At 43.0% G+C, this 17,692-nt stretch overlaps 1 protein-coding gene across 1 annotated transcript in view; it reads left to right on the forward strand.

Annotated features, from left to right (window-relative positions):
• Nucleotides 1–17,692, forward strand: part of DMD (dystrophin) — a 1,279,715-nt gene that overhangs the window by 1,234,110 nt on the left and 27,913 nt on the right. The window contains exons 48-49 of the mRNA XM_024760455.1: nt 9,988–10,231; nt 11,110–11,233. Coding sequence (XP_024616223.1) covers nt 9,988–10,231; nt 11,110–11,233 — 368 coding nt within the window. The remainder of the gene's footprint in view (nt 1–9,987; nt 10,232–11,109; nt 11,234–17,692) is intronic.

Below are 17,692 nucleotides of genomic sequence, written 5' to 3' on the forward strand. Positions count from 1 at the left end.
ATGTTATTAGATTGCTTTTATTTCAGACAATTTAGGTGCTTTCCTTTGGTAAGAAGCTTTCAGCACACCTGAGGTTCCAAATCCAAAGAGTACACAATATAGAGAAAGAAGTCATAATAATTATGAACACTTAGATTGGGCTGGGTCTGGTTCTAACAAAGTTGTACATAGGGAATGTAGACCGCACTGGCTCACTGAACTTCCTGGTGGGATGAGTGCTTAGGTCAGTTGCCCAGCCTCAGCAGCTGGCAGAGCCTGGCTGTGAATCGAGGTCTTTCTAACTCCAGAACCGTGCTGTCAAACCCTGTTGCAATTCCCACCTCAGCCACGGGTGATAAAAGGCACCAAAAAGGCAATGTGTCCAAAAAAACTTCTCGTATTTTTCTTTACTTGCTTCAACATCGCTTTTTATAAGTAAAGGTATTTATTTATTTTTTTCTTCGGCTGCCTTGGGTCTTTGTTGCTGCGTGTGGGCTTTCTCTAGTTGCGGCGAGCGGGGGCTACTCTTCGTTGCCGTGGTTTCTCTTGCTGTGGAGCACTGGCTGTAGGCACGCGGGCTTCAGTAGTTGTGGCACACAGGCTCAGTAGTTGTGGCGCAATGGCTTAGTTGCTCCGCCGCATGTGGAATCTTTCCGGACCGGGATCGAACCTGTGTCCCCTGCATTGGCAGGCAGATTCTCAATCACTGTGCCACCAGGGAAGTCCTGCTTCAACATCGCTTTTAAATGCAGATATCACTGGAAGAAATGGTACATTATTATAAAATCCCAGTAAGGTTTATTCAGTAGGAAAGGGGCTGGAATTTAAGAGCTCTACATGCATTACAAGGGGACAATGTTAAGAGAAGAGGATTAGAAACAAGAGCCTGGGTGGGGGGGGGGGGGGTTCCTGCCATTTTTACTGTTTTGCTTAAGGCAGACCTAAAATATGCATATTTTTACTTCCCACCCTGTGAGCGGCTCCATAATTAACACTGGTAGTGCCAAAGCATATTAATGTCTCTTTCCATCTAGTTTAGGGGTATTTTTGACTTTGTGTTTGATAAAATTTTACAGTATAGCTTTAAATATTTTAATTATAATTGAAAAAGGCTCTGTGCAATTTCCAGTTTTTAAAATACCTCACGCCTGCGAAATTTGTCTTTCCCTTTTTTTTTTTAGAAACTGCTAATTTGCTAGATTTATAGTTGCTGTAATAGTTCTGTGTGATTTACTACATTTGCCTGAATCCAGATTGGTGGATATGATTTAGCTGCTTTTAACACTGTATGAGGGTAAAGCTAGATTTCTCTGGGCCTAATCTTTTTAGATGCAGACCTTTGTAGTTGTTCCCACTTTATGAAACGGATCCTGTGTGTGCTCATGCTTTGATATACAGTTTAATGTATAAGACTTGTTAAGACAGTGATCACTGGAAAGTGATCTTCAATTATATAATGACACACAGTACGGAAGTTCCATTTAAAGAGTACATGACCTACATTGAAAACACTTGGTTGACATCAGTAAATTAATAGAACTTACACAAAGGTTGTTGTAATGTTCTTTATTATAACTAGCATGTAGCTTGTTATGATTGCTAGAGGGACCAGGTGCTTTCATGTTTTCAGCAGGTAGAGGTAAGGCCAATTTGATTTCTCTTTTTTTTTTTTTGATTTGTTTCTTATATCAATTAGCTAGTTAGGAAACATTTTTTAATGTAAATTTGTATCTGGACAACCACATTTATACACATGATGACATAAAATTAATCAGATACAGCTACATAGTTGTAGAATGGAGGGATTTTTTTTAAGCTCTATGGAGAGTAAGAAATTAATAATGGATGGGAGACTTTTTTTTTTTTTTTTTTATGGCTGCAGGAAGAAATTGTGGTGACAGAAACCATGTGAAGTGAATTTGAATTAGTGTTCTTTAGGGAGCTACCAGAGAAATATAATTTACAAGATAATCAAGGACCTAAACAGATTCTCTGTGGAGTCATTGTCTGCTCCCTGACGTATATTCTCATCTACGTTGAAATGACTCCACAAATACCGTCTAACAATTAGAGAATCAATAGGGGTGAAACGTACATGTATAACTTCAAGAAAAGCAAAATATATATCTGTAACAAACAATATAGATTGACAGCCAGCTGTTAAAATGAGCAGATTATGTACTTGTGGTTAAGGTTTAAAATGACTCACCCTGGAACAGTGGTATCTCACTGATCTTTTATGGGAATGATATCCCCTATGTGCTTTATAAATACTGCATCCAAAAATATCCAGCATCACGATGTACTTTAAAAGGTACTGGCATAGAAGTTTTTAAATTTAAGAAAATGACTTAGTTCATAAGGGCTAACTGGCTTCATTTCCCAACCCCTAACACTGCTCTGTAACCGTGACCACATTTATTAGGAAATGTTTAGTAAAAGCTATCTCTAATTCAACTCTTTTTTTTAAGCGCTTTTAAAAGTTAATTTTATTTTTATTTATTTTTGGCTGCGTTGGGTCTTCGTTGCTGCGCGCGGGCTTTCTCTAGTTGGCGGTTAGCGGGGGCTACTCTTCGTTGCGGTGTGCAGGCTTCTTACTGCGGTGGCTTCTCTTGTTGCGGAGCACAGGCTCCAGGTGCGTGGGCTTCAGTAGTTGCAGCACCCGGGCTCAGTAGCTGTGGCGCACGGGTTTAGTTGCTCCGCGGCATGTGGGATCTTCCCGGACCAGGGCTCAAACCCGTGTCCCCTGCAGTGGCAGGCAGATTCTTAACCACTGTGTCACCAGGGAAGCCCTAATTCCACTCTTTGCACATCAGTTTTTCTTGGTAATCTTCATCAAAATTTATAAATACCTGTAAAAGAGAACTTAGACTCAAGTCAAAGAACTTTGTATTTTACTTGGTTTCTGGCCAAGATACCTCCTTTTGAGCTATTTCGGGTGCTATTTCTGGCTTTTCGAACCTTTGGCATGACAGCTTGTCCTGCCTCAGAGCTTCAGGAAGAAAAACCATTCCCTCAAAATAAATAAGTTTGTTATTGAGCTCAATAGAAGTTTTATGTATGCCACATACTTGTTTAGGGGAGGTCACTTGTTCGGTTCACTGAACCCTGTTCTGGTAAATTTAGATTTGAACGAGTACTGTGGGAACGCTGACCGTACATTTACAGAATCAACATGTCCTGGTAGGCTTCTGATTAAGATAATGTTAGCTTTTGCTTTAAGGCATCTTCTTCTCCTACCATTTGTGCAGTGGTAGGTAATGTATGGAGTGAAAAAAATTTTAAAGCCGTAGTTGGGCTTGAAAACAAGATGAACATTTCTGTGGACCAGAAATGGGGAGTTGGGGGGAGGGGGAGTGCAGGACGTGGTGAGCGGTGTGTGGGGCTCACACGCTGGTCAGTGGACTTTCAAACTCCTGTGGCAATAACAGGAATTAAAATTCTCCTCCCCAGGTCAGGGCTCAGAGCCAGATTTGAAATCAGGGTCCCGCCAAAACACACCTGGAGAGAGCCAGACACATACTCACTTACATTTGAAAGGAAAATGGAAAAGAGAACCATTTGGACTGCAGCAGGGGACTACAGCTTATATGTATGTAGCCATGGACCTAATGCATAGAACCTAGGGAAGAAGTGAGAAGTATGGTTGAGAAAGGGGAGCATCACAGCCAGGTCCTTGAAGCCAGGACCTGAACCGTGCTGCCTGGTGAATGAAATTAGCAATGACTGCATTCATATCACTCAATGTAGGAGCTTCAAGCCACCGATATAAGATCTAGCCCCAGACTAGAGGCCCCGAGACCCCGCTGCCTGAGTGGAAACAGCCATAAAACCACTTGACAGAGAACAGTCAGTTCAGAAGGAGCGAGAAGTAGAATGGAGACACTCAAACACGAAATATAGCAGAAAACACACTCTATCCCTTTCAAAATGTCTCCAAACCCAAATCCAAAACACACGCAGACTTGAGATAGGCCCCGCAAACTGACCATCAAATGATGAATTAAGCCTAGATGAAAATAAAGTGAAACAGTCCGACAAAGACTGTAAGTACATTTAAGATGCTCAAAGACATAAATAAGGAAATACCATTTATTAAAATAAATTAAAAAACAGAAATCGATGAAGTACAGATGGATCTGGAAAAGACATCTTTGGAAATTAAACACTATCGTCATTGAAGCTACTGAACTCAATAGACGGGGTAAATTCTAGGCTGGACCCAGTCAGGGAAGATAAGGAATTGAAAAGATGATGCTGAGGACTGTACTATACACAGCACTAAGGAAAACAGGTAAGTGTTAAATAAGCAATTAAGGAAAGATGGGGAATGGACCACAAGACTCTAACATACACCTAGTACAAGTTTCAGAAGAGAGAATGGAGGAAATGGCAGAGAAGCAACATTTGAAGCAGTAAGAGCCGAGAATCTTCCAAAACTGAAGAATGATGTGGGTCTTTAAGGAAATGGTCTCCCGAGAGAAATTTCAAACATCTGGGAAGGCCAGAGAGGCCTGTGTAGAGCAATTGGTATTCTTTACAGCTCAGCTTTGGGAAGCCCTGGCTGATTCAAATGAGCTTTTTCTGTTTTTCAGTGGAAAGCATAAAAAACAGAAGTGCAGTGTCTTGTATGTATTAAACCATGGTTTCTGAACAAGGGCACTTAGAAATAACTCAGTAAAGGAGAGCTCTGTGGGAAACTAGACCCAGAGAAAGACGTCTCTGGAAAAGGTGGTCTCCTGTCAGTAACTCTGTGAAAAGTAAGTGGGAGGATAGTAATCGTTTGTTGTACTGTCCTGAAGTCCATGTCTAAAAACAATGTTTTCAAAAAGAGCATCGTGGATGACCCACTCTGGTAGAAAGAAAAGTCTTGAATAGGATTCTCCATAAAAAGGTGTTACCAACTGGGAGATTTCAATGAAGGTGGATTTCTTTTAGTGAACACTTCAAGGGAAAAAAAAATAGAAGATAATTCCCATCAAATGAAACCTTGTGAACATTGGGTGCTGCTTCAGGTTCACGGAGACATTTCCACGACTGTCAGTTAAGCGGCCAGAAATTGCATTTAATTAATGTGAACGACCGACTACTTATGGTGGTTCACACCCAGAGGACCTGTGTGTACAATCTGGCTGAGGGTAAACTTATTTTGATGAATTTCTTCTTATTACTGCTTTGTCAAAGCAGATGGCTATGAAACAAACTGCACATCTAACTCTCCTTGAAGATTGATAGCAGATAGGATTTCAATCAATACAGATAGGATACTACATTCCTGTAAATGAGAAAGATCAGAGATTGATTTTCCTGTATGACTTTAAACAAATTCCTAGAAAACTTGTAACGTTAGGTCCAGGGTAGAGCTTTAAACAAAAGACAAGCCCGAAACAAAAATAGATTGGATTGAAATAAAATCCTCTTCGGTGCAGAGATCCAGCATTTTGAAACTAGGCACTTCGGAAGACGCGCCATCCCCGAGGGACAATGGGAAAACTCTCCTTGCCTGCTCACCACTTGCCTCTCACGTCTTTTCTCATAGACAGACATCTCCCACATTTGTGGATAGGACATTCTCTAACCCGATGAAATACCATCTGTGAACCACAGAAATCTGTCATCTTATTTTGGTATTCATCGTAACTGGAAGAAAGGTATCAAGAGTTCTATCAAGAGTTCTGCTCATTTGCTGGGTATCAAATAACAGGTGTCCTCTGTTGGAATTGTATTCTCAGCAATTCTAAAGCAAGAAGGAAATCTATACCCCTACGTGTATTTATTAAAAAGCATAAAAATAAGAAAAATGATTTAAGCATTCAACCTAAAAGCTAGAGGAAAAACACAGGAAGTTACAGAACATTGTTTTGTTTTTGTTGTTTTTTGTTTGTTTGGTTTCTGCGGTACGCGAGCCTCTCACTGTTGCGGCCTCTCCCGTTGCGGGGCACAGGCTCTGGACGCGCAGGCTCAGCGGCCATGGCTCACGGGCCCAGCCGCTCGGCGGCACGTGGGATCTTCCCGGACCGGGGCATGAACCCGCGTCCCCTGCATCAGCAGGCGGACCCTCAACCACTGCGCCGCCAGGGACGCCCTGTTTCTTTTTAAAATTTATTTAATCTTGGCTGTGTTGGGTCTTCGTTGCTGCGCACGGGCTTTCTCTAGTTGCGGCGAGCAGGGGCTACTCTTCGTTGCAGTGTGCAGCCTTCTCATTGCGGTGGCTTTTCTTGTTGCAGAGCACGGGCTCTAGGCAGGCAGGCTTCAGTAGTCGTGGCACGTGGGCTCAGTAGTTGTGGCGCATGGGCTTAGTTTGCTCCGCGGCATGGGGGATCTTCCCGGACCAGGGCTCGAACCCGTGCCCCCTGCATTGGCAGGCAGACTCCTAACCGCTGCACCGCCAGGGAAGTCCCAGGACCTTGTTAATGGACATAAAAGGAGACTAGAATAACTGAAGAGCTTCACCATATTCCTGGCTATGAAGACTCAATAGCACGGAGTCAGCTCTTCCCATCTTAATCTATACAGTCAGTGTAAGTGAAACCCGGCATTTCAACAAGGATTTTCCTGAAATATGAAATCTTGACACTAAAATCATAGGGATGATCAGAGAGGTCTGAAGAGCCAAGAAAATTTTTCAGACAAAACAAAGTGGGAGCGAGATGGCCTACCAGACAGACAGTGTATTTAAAGCCATAGTGTGGAATTGCACAGGGACAGATAAACCAACAGCAGAGACTAGAGAGCTCAGAAGCACACTTGTGTATTTAAGGATGTTTGATGTATTATATAAATGCCATAGAAATCAGTGAACGAGAGGTGGACTACACAGTGAATGGGGCTGGCTTAATAAGTTATCTATGTGGGGATAGTAAAATTAGATTTTACGTTCACACCAAACATAAAAGATTCTGCGTAAAGTCCTAACTGTGAAAAACAAAATTTTGAACTTTAAAATGTAGGTGTAAGGAAGATTTTCTTAAAACATAAAAAGCAGAAAACATGGAGGAGTGTTTTGAAATTAAAAACTGTTGTACAATAAGATGCCAAGAATAAAGTTAAAGGTCAGCTATGCTAAGGTAAGTGTAGGAGATAATATCTGCTGTGCATATAACTGGCAAAGGATAGCTCATTTGCTGGGTATCAAATAACAGGTGTCCTCTGTTGGAATTGTATTCTCAGCAATTCTAAAGCAAGAAGGAAATCTATACCCCTACGTGTATTTATTAAAAAGCATAAAAATAAGAAAAATGATTTAAGCATTCAACCTAAAAGCTAGAGGAAAAACACAGGAAGTTACAGAACATTGTTTTGTTTTTGTTGTTTTTTGTTTGTTTGGTTTCTGCGGTACGCGAGCCTCTCACTGTTGCGGCCTCTCCCGTTGCGGGGCACAGGCTCTGGACGCGCAGGCTCAGCGGCCATGGCTCACGGGCCCAGCCGCTCGGCGGCACGTGGGATCTTCCCGGACCGGGGCATGAACCCGCGTCCCCTGCATCAGCAGGCGGACCCTCAACCACTGCGCCGCCAGGGACGCCCTGTTTCTTTTTAAAATTTATTTAATCTTGGCTGTGTTGGGTCTTCGTTGCTGCGCACGGGCTTTCTCTAGTTGCGGCGAGCAGGGGCTACTCTTCGTTGCAGTGTGCAGCCTTCTCATTGCGGTGGCTTTTCTTGTTGCAGAGCACGGGCTCTAGGCAGGCAGGCTTCAGTAGTCGTGGCACGTGGGCTCAGTAGTTGTGGCGCATGGGCTTAGTTTGCTCCGCGGCATGGGGGATCTTCCCGGACCAGGGCTCGAACCCGTGCCCCCTGCATTGGCAGGCAGACTCCTAACCGCTGCACCGCCAGGGAAGTCCCAGGACCTTGTTAATGGACATAAAAGGAGACTAGAATAACTGAAGAGCTTCACCATATTCCTGGCTATGAAGACTCAATAGCACGGAGTCAGCTCTTCCCATCTTAATCTATACAGTCAGTGTAAGTGAAACCCGGCATTTCAACAAGGATTTTCCTGAAATATGAAATCTTGACACTAAAATCATAGGGATGATCAGAGAGGTCTGAAGAGCCAAGAAAATTTTTCAGACAAAACAAAGTGGGAGCGAGATGGCCTACCAGACAGACAGTGTATTTAAAGCCATAGTGTGGAATTGCACAGGGACAGATAAACCAACAGCAGAGACTAGAGAGCTCAGAAGCACACTTGTGTATTTAAGGATGTTTGATGTATTATATAAATGCCATAGAAATCAGTGAACGAGAGGTGGACTACACAGTGAATGGGGCTGGCTTAATAAGTTATCTATGTGGGGATAGTAAAATTAGATTTTACGTTCACACCAAACATAAAAGATTCTGCGTAAAGTCCTAACTGTGAAAAACAAAATTTTGAACTTTAAAATGTAGGTGTAAGGAAGATTTTCTTAAAACATAAAAAGCAGAAAACATGGAGGAGTGTTTTGAAATTAAAAACTGTTGTACAATAAGATGCCAAGAATAAAGTTAAAGGTCAGCTATGCTAAGGTAAGTGTAGGAGATAATATCTGCTGTGCATATAACTGGCAAAGGATAAGCATCTCGAACATATCCAGAACGTGAATAAGACAGAGACAACCCAGTAGGGAAATGGGCAAGGAAACATGAAAAGCCAACTAACATAAAACAAGTTCAGCCTCGGGGAATTCCCTGGCGGTCCAGTGGTTAGGGCTCTGTGCTTTCACTGCCAAGGGCGTGGGTTCGATCCCTGGTCAGGGAACTAAGATCCCACAAGCCACGCGGTACGGCCAAAACAGAAAAAGTTCAGCCTCACCCGTAGTCAGAGGTGTGCTCATTAAAATATACCCGTCAACCAAAACTTAAATGTTTGGTAACACCAAGTATTTGATGAAGATGTGACCAAATGGAAAATCTCACTCACTACTGGTGGGAGAGTAAATAGGTATGAAATCTCTTAGGAGAGCAGTTTGGTGATCTGTAGCAATGTTGAAGATGTTGCTAGAACCCAGCAATTTTACATCTACGTACATTCTGTAAAGAATCTCTTAAACAGGTATCCAAGTAGACAGGTAGACCGAAGTTCATTGCGTCACTCTTTGTAATAGTGACAAGTTGGAAACAACCTAAATGTTCATTGAGAGGAGAGTGTTGTTGGCATATTCAAGCAGCAGAATAATACCTTACAGCCGTTAAAATCATGAACTATTATGTATCAACATGGATAAATCTCCCAAACGGTGTTGAAGGCAAAAAGCAACTCTTAGAATGGTATGTACATGCTTCAACAGAGTTCTTAGACATAAAGTTTAAGAACGTGCAAAATAATGCTATTAGATTGAATCACGTGAAATGGCCATTTATGTAGGGTAGAAAAAGCCGAATCTCAGCAAGCCAGTATTTGTGGATGCATCCGTGGTAATGATGGTCGTGGAACTCGGGATGGCATTATCTCCTTGGGGGCATTGGTGAGCGGGGAACTGGTGTCATAGTAAGGAGAATCTGTGGGGAAGCTTCAGCTGCAGCTGGCATATTTTATTTCTTCAAAGAAATTCGAAGAAAATATGGCAAATGTTAAATTTATTAAAGCGCTATGGTGGGTACATGGGTACACTCTTACTATGTTCTTGCACGTTGCTGTTGAAAATATTTGATGCTTTGTTTAAGCAAAGCGAAGTGTTGACAGAGGTATAAGAATTGTAATCTCGTGACAGTATAAGGAAATAGTTACAAAATGATTAACTCCTTTGCTGCTTAATTACGTAAACATAGCACTCATAAGGCTTCTGAGTATAGAAGGTTGAAAAGCATCTCCCCCTCACATATTCCGGGCAGACGCTTCAAATTTTATTTTGTTTTTTTAGCATCACTAAAATCGTCGTCATAAAAACCATTCATTAAGTGCCTCCCTTTTGCTTGCTATTGTGTTTGGTGGTGGTCAGATGTTATCTCTCTGCCATTGTATAAGAAATCTGGTGATGATATTCAGTTCTCCTTTTTTTTTTTCTTTTCCACTTCTTTGATGCCGAACAGGAATCTGCAGGCAGAATATGATCGTCTCAAGCAGCAGCATGAGCATAAAGGCCTATCCCCACTGCCGTCCCCTCCTGAAATGATGCCCACCTCTCCCCAGAGTCCCCGGGATGCTGAGCTCATTGCTGAGGCCAAGCTACTGCGTCAACACAAAGGCCGCCTGGAAGCCAGGATGCAAATCCTGGAAGACCACAATAAACAGCTGGAATCACAGTTACATAGGCTAAGGCAGCTGCTGGAGCAAGTGAGAGCCACCTCTCTGTAACGTGGGATATTTACAAAACATCATTTTCCCCTCTTCAAACTAAACACTAGAACTCCGAGTCCTTTTCAGAACTGTAATAAGCATTGATTTGTTAATTACTTAGTATGTGCCTAGCAAAGTGCTAGATATCAAGGGATATAAGAAGAGGAGGAACAACTAGCATGTCATTTTATAGTTGTTCCAGATTGTTTCCTACAAAAATGTCTTTTATCTGACTGATTTAAAATTCATCTTGGGGAAAAAAATACAGAAAGGTTTCCACTAGTTACCTCAAAGTGAAAATTTTACCTCTTGAAATGGAACTTTTTTTTTTTTTTTTTTTTTTCAATTAGTCTTATTTTCTGGTATACCTTTGGGCTTTTTCTTTTGATAATCCCTAAAAGATAATTTTTTTAAGTCTCCATTGAAAATATAGCAGGATATTGCATTGTGGGAGGCCCTACCTGCGCACAGTCCTGGCTTTCTGGGAATTTAAAAATTTGAGATATGTTCTCTCCATCTTGTTCTTTAATACTTCACAAAAATAAGAATTCTCCACTACATTTTTGTGGTCTCATATGGTTTCACCATTCTCACATGACCTTCTAAATCTTTCGGTTATTGAGGCTAATCATTTTTTTATATCGTATTCCACCGTAGCTGTAATGTATTTCAAACTTAGAAGGGGGGTACAATTCGGGTACACAGACAGTATCCATGGATCTTATCAACAGCGAAATTTCCCAAATGTAACCATCTTTGGGAGGTTTCTAAGTTGGAAAAGTCGTAATTTCTGAGTCTTGAGTGTCTGTAATAGGTATATATTTGTTTGTGTGTTTATCACGAAAAATAATTCTCTTTTCTTTTGAATGCCTCAGCCCCAGGCAGAGGCCAAGGTGAATGGTACAACGGCGTCCTCTCCTTCTACGTCTCTTCAGAGGTCAGACAGCAGCCAGCCTATGCTGCTCCGGGTGGTGGGCAGTCAAACTTCGGAATCCATGGGTAAGTGTCTGTCTCAGCTACTCCTGGATTTTGTTCTCTCTTAAGGTCTGGAAATGGTGAACTGTTTGTTTGCTCAGAGGTTTAAATCATCCGCTAAATTATCTAATATCGGTTCCGGACAAGGGATTGTCTGTCGTAAATGCCTTCGGGGTACGAAGATGAAAGACATAGTCCTAGCCCGCAAAGGACTGGCTGTTCAGTTAGAACAAGGCAACGTGGTACTAAAGTTTCATTCATTTCGCAGATCAGAGAAGGCTTTTCGACGAACTGATATTTGTGAAGGGTTTTGAAGGATGGAGTAGGAACTGAGCATATGTTGAAGAAGGTATAGCATAACTGAAGATGTAGAGATGAGGGCCTTGGGCCAGGGGCAGGAAGGAGCCACTGGTCCAGTTAGATAGATAGATAGATAGATAGGGTCCAAGCAGGAGGTGGGGTCGGGGAGGAAGGAAGGCTGCGGAGGGAAGGTTGGGGTCACATTATAGTGACATGACTATTGGGCAGAGGTGTGTGGTCGGTGTCAGGGAGCTGCTGAAAATCATTTAGCAGGTGAGAAATAGCTAAAAAGATGTACTCCGGCAGTTTTATCTGCCCCAAAGTAAATAAAACTTTTACAGGTTGAAAGACTCGTTAGGAGGCAATCACAAAGGCCAAGTTATGGGACTTATTTGACAATAGAGTACCCGAGGCCAGGGGACTGACTGGAAAATGTAAGGAAAGGCAATGAGGGGAGAGGATTTGGTTGGAAGAAGATAATGATCCCTTTGAATGTGGAAACACTGTGTTTGTTTTGGGGGGGGGGTAAAAGGACAGTCTTGAGAGATCTGAGAGTGAACTCCACACAACTGATAGCTGCAAGGGGGTGAGATGAGAAATATATAAAACAACAAAGGTGCTTGGATACAGCGCCTCGGGGAGGACCTCCGTTTGGGCGATGGGGTAGTGAAGGAGTGGGGAGTAGTGTTGGAAAGGTTACCGGAGAGGGAGTACTGAATAATAGCCTCCAAGACCAAAAAACGAAGCAGGCAACTCCTTAAAGTACAATTATGAAGTTTATTATGGGTAGCATCAGGTGGACCGTGATCCCGAAACGTTTGCAGCTGCACGCCCTGCCGCCGAAAGGGGTACAGGGGGACTTAAAGGGGCCAAAGCATGTATGCACGGATGGAAACTGCGGCTTTCTCCTCCCCTCTGGGCGGGGGCGGGTGGGGTGGTCTCAGGACCATTAACCATCTGCGCCAGCAACGGGCATTCTTCCAGTTTTTGTATCAGATGAAGGTAAGGATAACAAGCTGATAGGGAACTTGTCTGGCTTGGGCACCGTCCTAGTGAGTCGGCTGAAGCTCAGTCAGTCACACAGAAAGGGGAGGGAGGAGGCAGGCCTGTGTGCCCAGGATGGAGCTGACAAAATGGAGTCACTGTGGCTCAGCCACACAAGCCGGCCTAGGTTTCGGGAAGAAGATGAGCGCAAGAGGTCAAAATGCTGAAAAGGGCTCAATCGAAAGGGAAATAAATTACAGCTCAGTGGATCCCCGTAAATGCAGTAGCTGACAATGCTTCCTCAGAAGTGGCTAAGAGAAGGCAAGTTGGAGAGGTCGGTCTTTCTTTTCACGGAAATAAAAGGTCAGGTAATCTTGAAAATGAGTGTGGCTCGAGGAGAGAAAGGGTCTTTAGACCCTAACGGAACATTGTCACGTAACACTGAGGGCGGAGATAAAAAGTGTGTAGACAGAAATGGCCAGCCAGGTCTGGTGGTGGTCTTCAGTAGTCTTTTCTCTGCCTAGGACGGGGTTCCAAGAAAACTGGAGTTCATGAGGCAAAAAAAAAAGGTCAAAACAAGTAAAGCATTTTGCGGGGGGGTAATGAATCCATTGTTAAAAGGACCATGACAGGTGGTTGCCGGCCATCTGCTTACTGGTTTTTCTTGTTGTGCTAGGCTAGACAATAGGGGGTTTATGAAGGCCACAAATACTTGCTCTGTCCCCCTCCTCTCGTGACTCTTCTCCTCTAGTGAGGCCCAGCATGAGTCACCGTATGCTCTGTGCTTTCTTTTTCCTGGGTCCTAAACTGGGTTTACTTGACCCCTTACCTCACAGAAAGGAAGAGACCTGGGACTCCTTGATTCACACTTAAAGCTCTGTCGCCTGGTCCCATGGTGTGTCGAAGAATTCATTTTATACTTAGGATCTTCCGTGAGAGTAGAATATAGAGAGGTGAAGTGCCTAATCCAAATCGACGGGACAAAAAGGAAAGGTGTGAGTGCATTTTAAGGTGGAGGATTGGGGACCATGGTCGGGAAAATTCCCAAGTTGGACAGCATGGAAAGTAAAACACTTCGCAGTGACGCCTATGTCTAAGAGGTAGCCTCCCAGTGAGCTGATTATACATGGAGATCATGGAGGGGCCAGGGTTGCTGGGAAAGGAGAAAGATTCCTGAAGAAGTTGACGAGGGTGGATGAGGGCACTGAGATTAGAGAAATCAAATCAAAGCTTGTAGAAAAGCCAGCTTTCATTTCTTTTCTGAAGGAAGAGGAAATGTTTGTTTGGAGTTGTTTTCCCAGCTTTACCACACCTCAGTGATTTAGGGCATCAGATTCTCTTTCTCCACATGAGAGCTGAGTCGAGCTAATGGCCTGTTGGGACTGTAAGTGATTGATTGATAGCGCAGCATATGACAGAATATTATATGCCTTTGTAAAGTCTGTGAATTCCAAAAATAACTGAGTTCTAGTACCTCTGTTGTTAATGCCTACTGCAGGATTTTGCCTTTTTTTGAAGTAAGCAAAGCCTGTGAAACGAAGTCACATATTTGAGTGGTGAGATTCAGAGCCCTGGGTGCTTGCTAGAAGCATTAATTATTTAGGCCTGTCAACACTGGCAAAGAGGCAGCGTGCCTATGAAAGGACCCAAATTAAAGTCCACGTCAGGCCGTGGACCTGACGACTTGTGGAGCTGAGAGGATCGTGGCAGAACTGAATGCAAGAACAGAAGTGCTTGCTTTCTCCAGTGGCCGAGTTAGGCTAAGAGATGACTTGCCACTGTAAAATGGATAGGCTCTGTTGTTACGAAGTAAGTTTGTTCTCTGGATGAAGCGAGAGAGCGAATTCAAAGGGGACTTTCTTTCTTTTCTTCACCACAAAGAAGAAAAAAAAAGACCATCTCCTTGCAGGATGCACACAGGTGTTGAAACAAAGGCAGTGTGTATCCTCGTGCTTTGAAGCTCTGACATGTGATATGGCTGGGATTTGCTGAACCATTTTCTGGTAGAGAGCTGCATCCTTTTAATATATAACGCCAAGACTTTTTAAAGAGAAACAGGGGTGAAGTCATACTGGGTGATCTAAGGAGTTGGAGTGTTTCCTCAAACCATGAAATACCACTGGTAAGTCTCTGGGTACCATATGTGCGTTCTAGACGTCTTTTAAAAGGGGACGACGTCCTAATAATGACGCTCACGTTCTGTTAGAAATGAACCAAGTCTAGTCTATCTATCTTCCCAACAGCTTATCTCTGACTCCCTTAACTTCTTGTACCCAATCATTCTTTTTTAAAGAACATCTTATATTTTACTTGTTCGTTTAAAGAAGGTCCCTTACCTGCTTGTTTAAAACAATTTCAAACTTAGGGCAGAACTGCAGTTAATTCAACGTTTTGCCACATTCGCTTTATTTATCGACAGTAACATCTATTGACGTTAACAAACATCTTTATATATCCTGCCTAGATATTCATGTATGTTTTACGTGCCTGTATACTTTTAATGATTACGTTGCATACTTAGTAACACTTCAACCTAATCACACTCAGGAAAGTAAACAGCGATACAGTACTACTGTCTAATTTAAATGGAAATATCCCCCATTCGGCCAATAATATTCTTTCTGGCTTTTTGGGTTTTTTCACTCAGGAGCCAGTGAAAGGTCACGCTCTGCATCTAGTTGCCTTGTCTCTGTTTTCTTTACTCTCCTAAGGCGTCTAGAACACTTCCCTAGCCTCTTCAGATTTTTTCATGAGACTGACATTTCAGAAGAGGTCAGGCCAGTTGTTTTGTAAAACGTTTCTCACTTTGCATTGCCTGCTTGTTTACTCATGATTGGATTCAGGCTAAGTATGTGTGCCACCTGACCGCATAGGTGAGGATGTGTCCCCTCGGTGCGTCGCTTCAAGGCTTTTCTCGAGATTGTCAGCCTAGACCTCTCTCCTGAGTGAGTGACTGAGTATTTTCTGGATAAAACCAAAAAAAACCCCACAACAATCTAAAATTTGTGATCAACCTCCGGAATTTCTAAACTTTGTACAAGGGCAGGCATTTTCCACACTTTTTTCCCCCTTTACCTACCTACATTAAAGCGTCATCGACACACAAAGAAATGTACACATCTTGATAAGTTTGGACATATGTATACCCCGTGATACCATCATCACAGCCAAGATACTAAACATATACTCATTACCTCTAAAACCACCCCTTTACTTACCTTCCTTCTTGAGCCAAGCCCCACCAACACCTCTCCAGTCATCAAGGTCAGTCTGTTTTGCTTTGCAGAAACAAACAAACGAGAGAAAAACTCGTAGCCCTCATGGTGGAACAGACAATATGAATACTCACCTAACTGGTTTCTCTGTCTTTAGGCTCTCTTTCCAAGCCATCTTCCACGTGTCTCCCTGACATTCAGATTGTATATTAATTATTCTTCTCCCTTTTTTTATGGCTCCTGTTTGCCTCAAGTCCATACTCCTATGGCCACGGTGTTCAAATTCAAAGGTAGACTCACCTTCCTCTAGAGCCCAATTTTTCACTGTCTTCAAACACGATCCCCCGCCTCCATTTGCAGACCGCAGTGCTCGTGCACACATACCATGCCGTTTCACTAATCCACGCTGTCAGCCATCTCCGACCCTGTGCGCGATGTCTTCTTAACCTGAAATGTACCATCGTTTTCACTCGTCTTTTTGGGGCACTTGATCATGCATTATTATATCCTGGAATTAATGTATTCTGTCTTCGTTATTAGACTTTGTTTCTTCTCCCTAGAGCTTAATAACCTCCTTAAAGGCAAGGCCTGAGTCTTGCTCACTTTCTTCCCCATTTGATCACCTTTTATGTAACAGACAGACAGACATTCAGTAAGATCCTTGTGTAGCTATGGAACGGTGCACACTTAGGAAATTTAGCCTGAGGTTCTGAATCAAGATGACAACATAGGAAGATCCTGAATTCCCCCCCCCCCACTCACAGATCCCCCTCAAAGAAATTCAAGAACTAGCTGAGTGACTCCTATATGTTGGACAAACAAACAGAAAAAAAAGCCCCCATCAAAACGGGTAGGAGATGTAGAAAACAAACTTATGGTTACCAGGGGAGAAAATAATTGGAAGACATACACACTACTATCTATAAAATATGGATAACTACTAAGGACCTACTGTAGAGCACAGGGAACTCTACTCAGTACTCTAAAATGACCTATCTGGGAAGAGAGCTAAAAAAGAGTGGATACATGTATATCTATAACTGATTCACTTTGCTGTACACCTAACACAACATCGTAAATCAACTAGATGCCAATAAAAATTAATTTAAAAGAAACAGGTAGGAGATCCTGAGACACAGTCTTGCTGTAAACCCCATCCCTGGCATGATGACGACACACAACCAGGAAAGAACTCTCAACTATTAGCTTCTCCCACAAACACCTAACTAACTAACTAACTAACTTTGAAGTCAGTCAGTCAGTCAGTGGGCCTTGCATCCGTGAGAGAGATCCACAAGGCTATGGAACTTAAAGGGCTCACGTGGACTCAACAAGGCTAACCCCGCCTCCCCCCACCCCTGCCGCCAAGTGCACAGCTTAGAGGCAGCAGGCTGGAATGCATCCAGTCTTTCCATGAAACAAACAGTCGTCCTCTTTGTTTGTTTATAATTTACAAGCCTCAGCCTGAAGAGGCAGGCTTCTTATTCATTTAACACACATATATACAGGGGCTGACTTCTGTACTCTCTAGAGATCGTGCAGGCCAGCCAGTGCCATCTTCCCACTCTGCTGCCTCACTCCAGGTCATTGGTATCTCCCATAAAGGAGCTTGTGCACACATCTGGCGGCCAGCAGGGTTTATGTTCACAGGTTCAATGGAATGGTAGCATACCAAAAAAAAACAGTTTTTAAATAGCTATCATCTCCCCAGAGCTCAGTGCAGAGGGGGCATACAGAAACGTTTACATCTCCCACTCTTTCCCTGAAAGAGGTCTGTTTACATCCTTTAAAAGCTATTGCTGGGGCGGGGGTCAGCCTTCCAGTCAACTTGCATCTAAGTGCTGACTGAAATCTTCCCCTTTGGAACACTGACAGGTCTGGGCACACCCTCAACTAACTACTCAGAGCCACTAAGAAGGAACAAAGAAGCCTCTTTCTTTGGACGATCACAAAAGTTTGAGAGATGACCCAGAGGTAGGGCAGG

This window comes from Neophocaena asiaeorientalis, unplaced genomic scaffold (assembly GCF_003031525.2).
Source record: "Neophocaena asiaeorientalis asiaeorientalis breed wild unplaced genomic scaffold, Neophocaena_asiaeorientalis_V1.1 scaffold448, whole genome shotgun sequence".
NCBI lineage: Eukaryota > Metazoa > Chordata > Mammalia > Artiodactyla > Phocoenidae > Neophocaena > Neophocaena asiaeorientalis.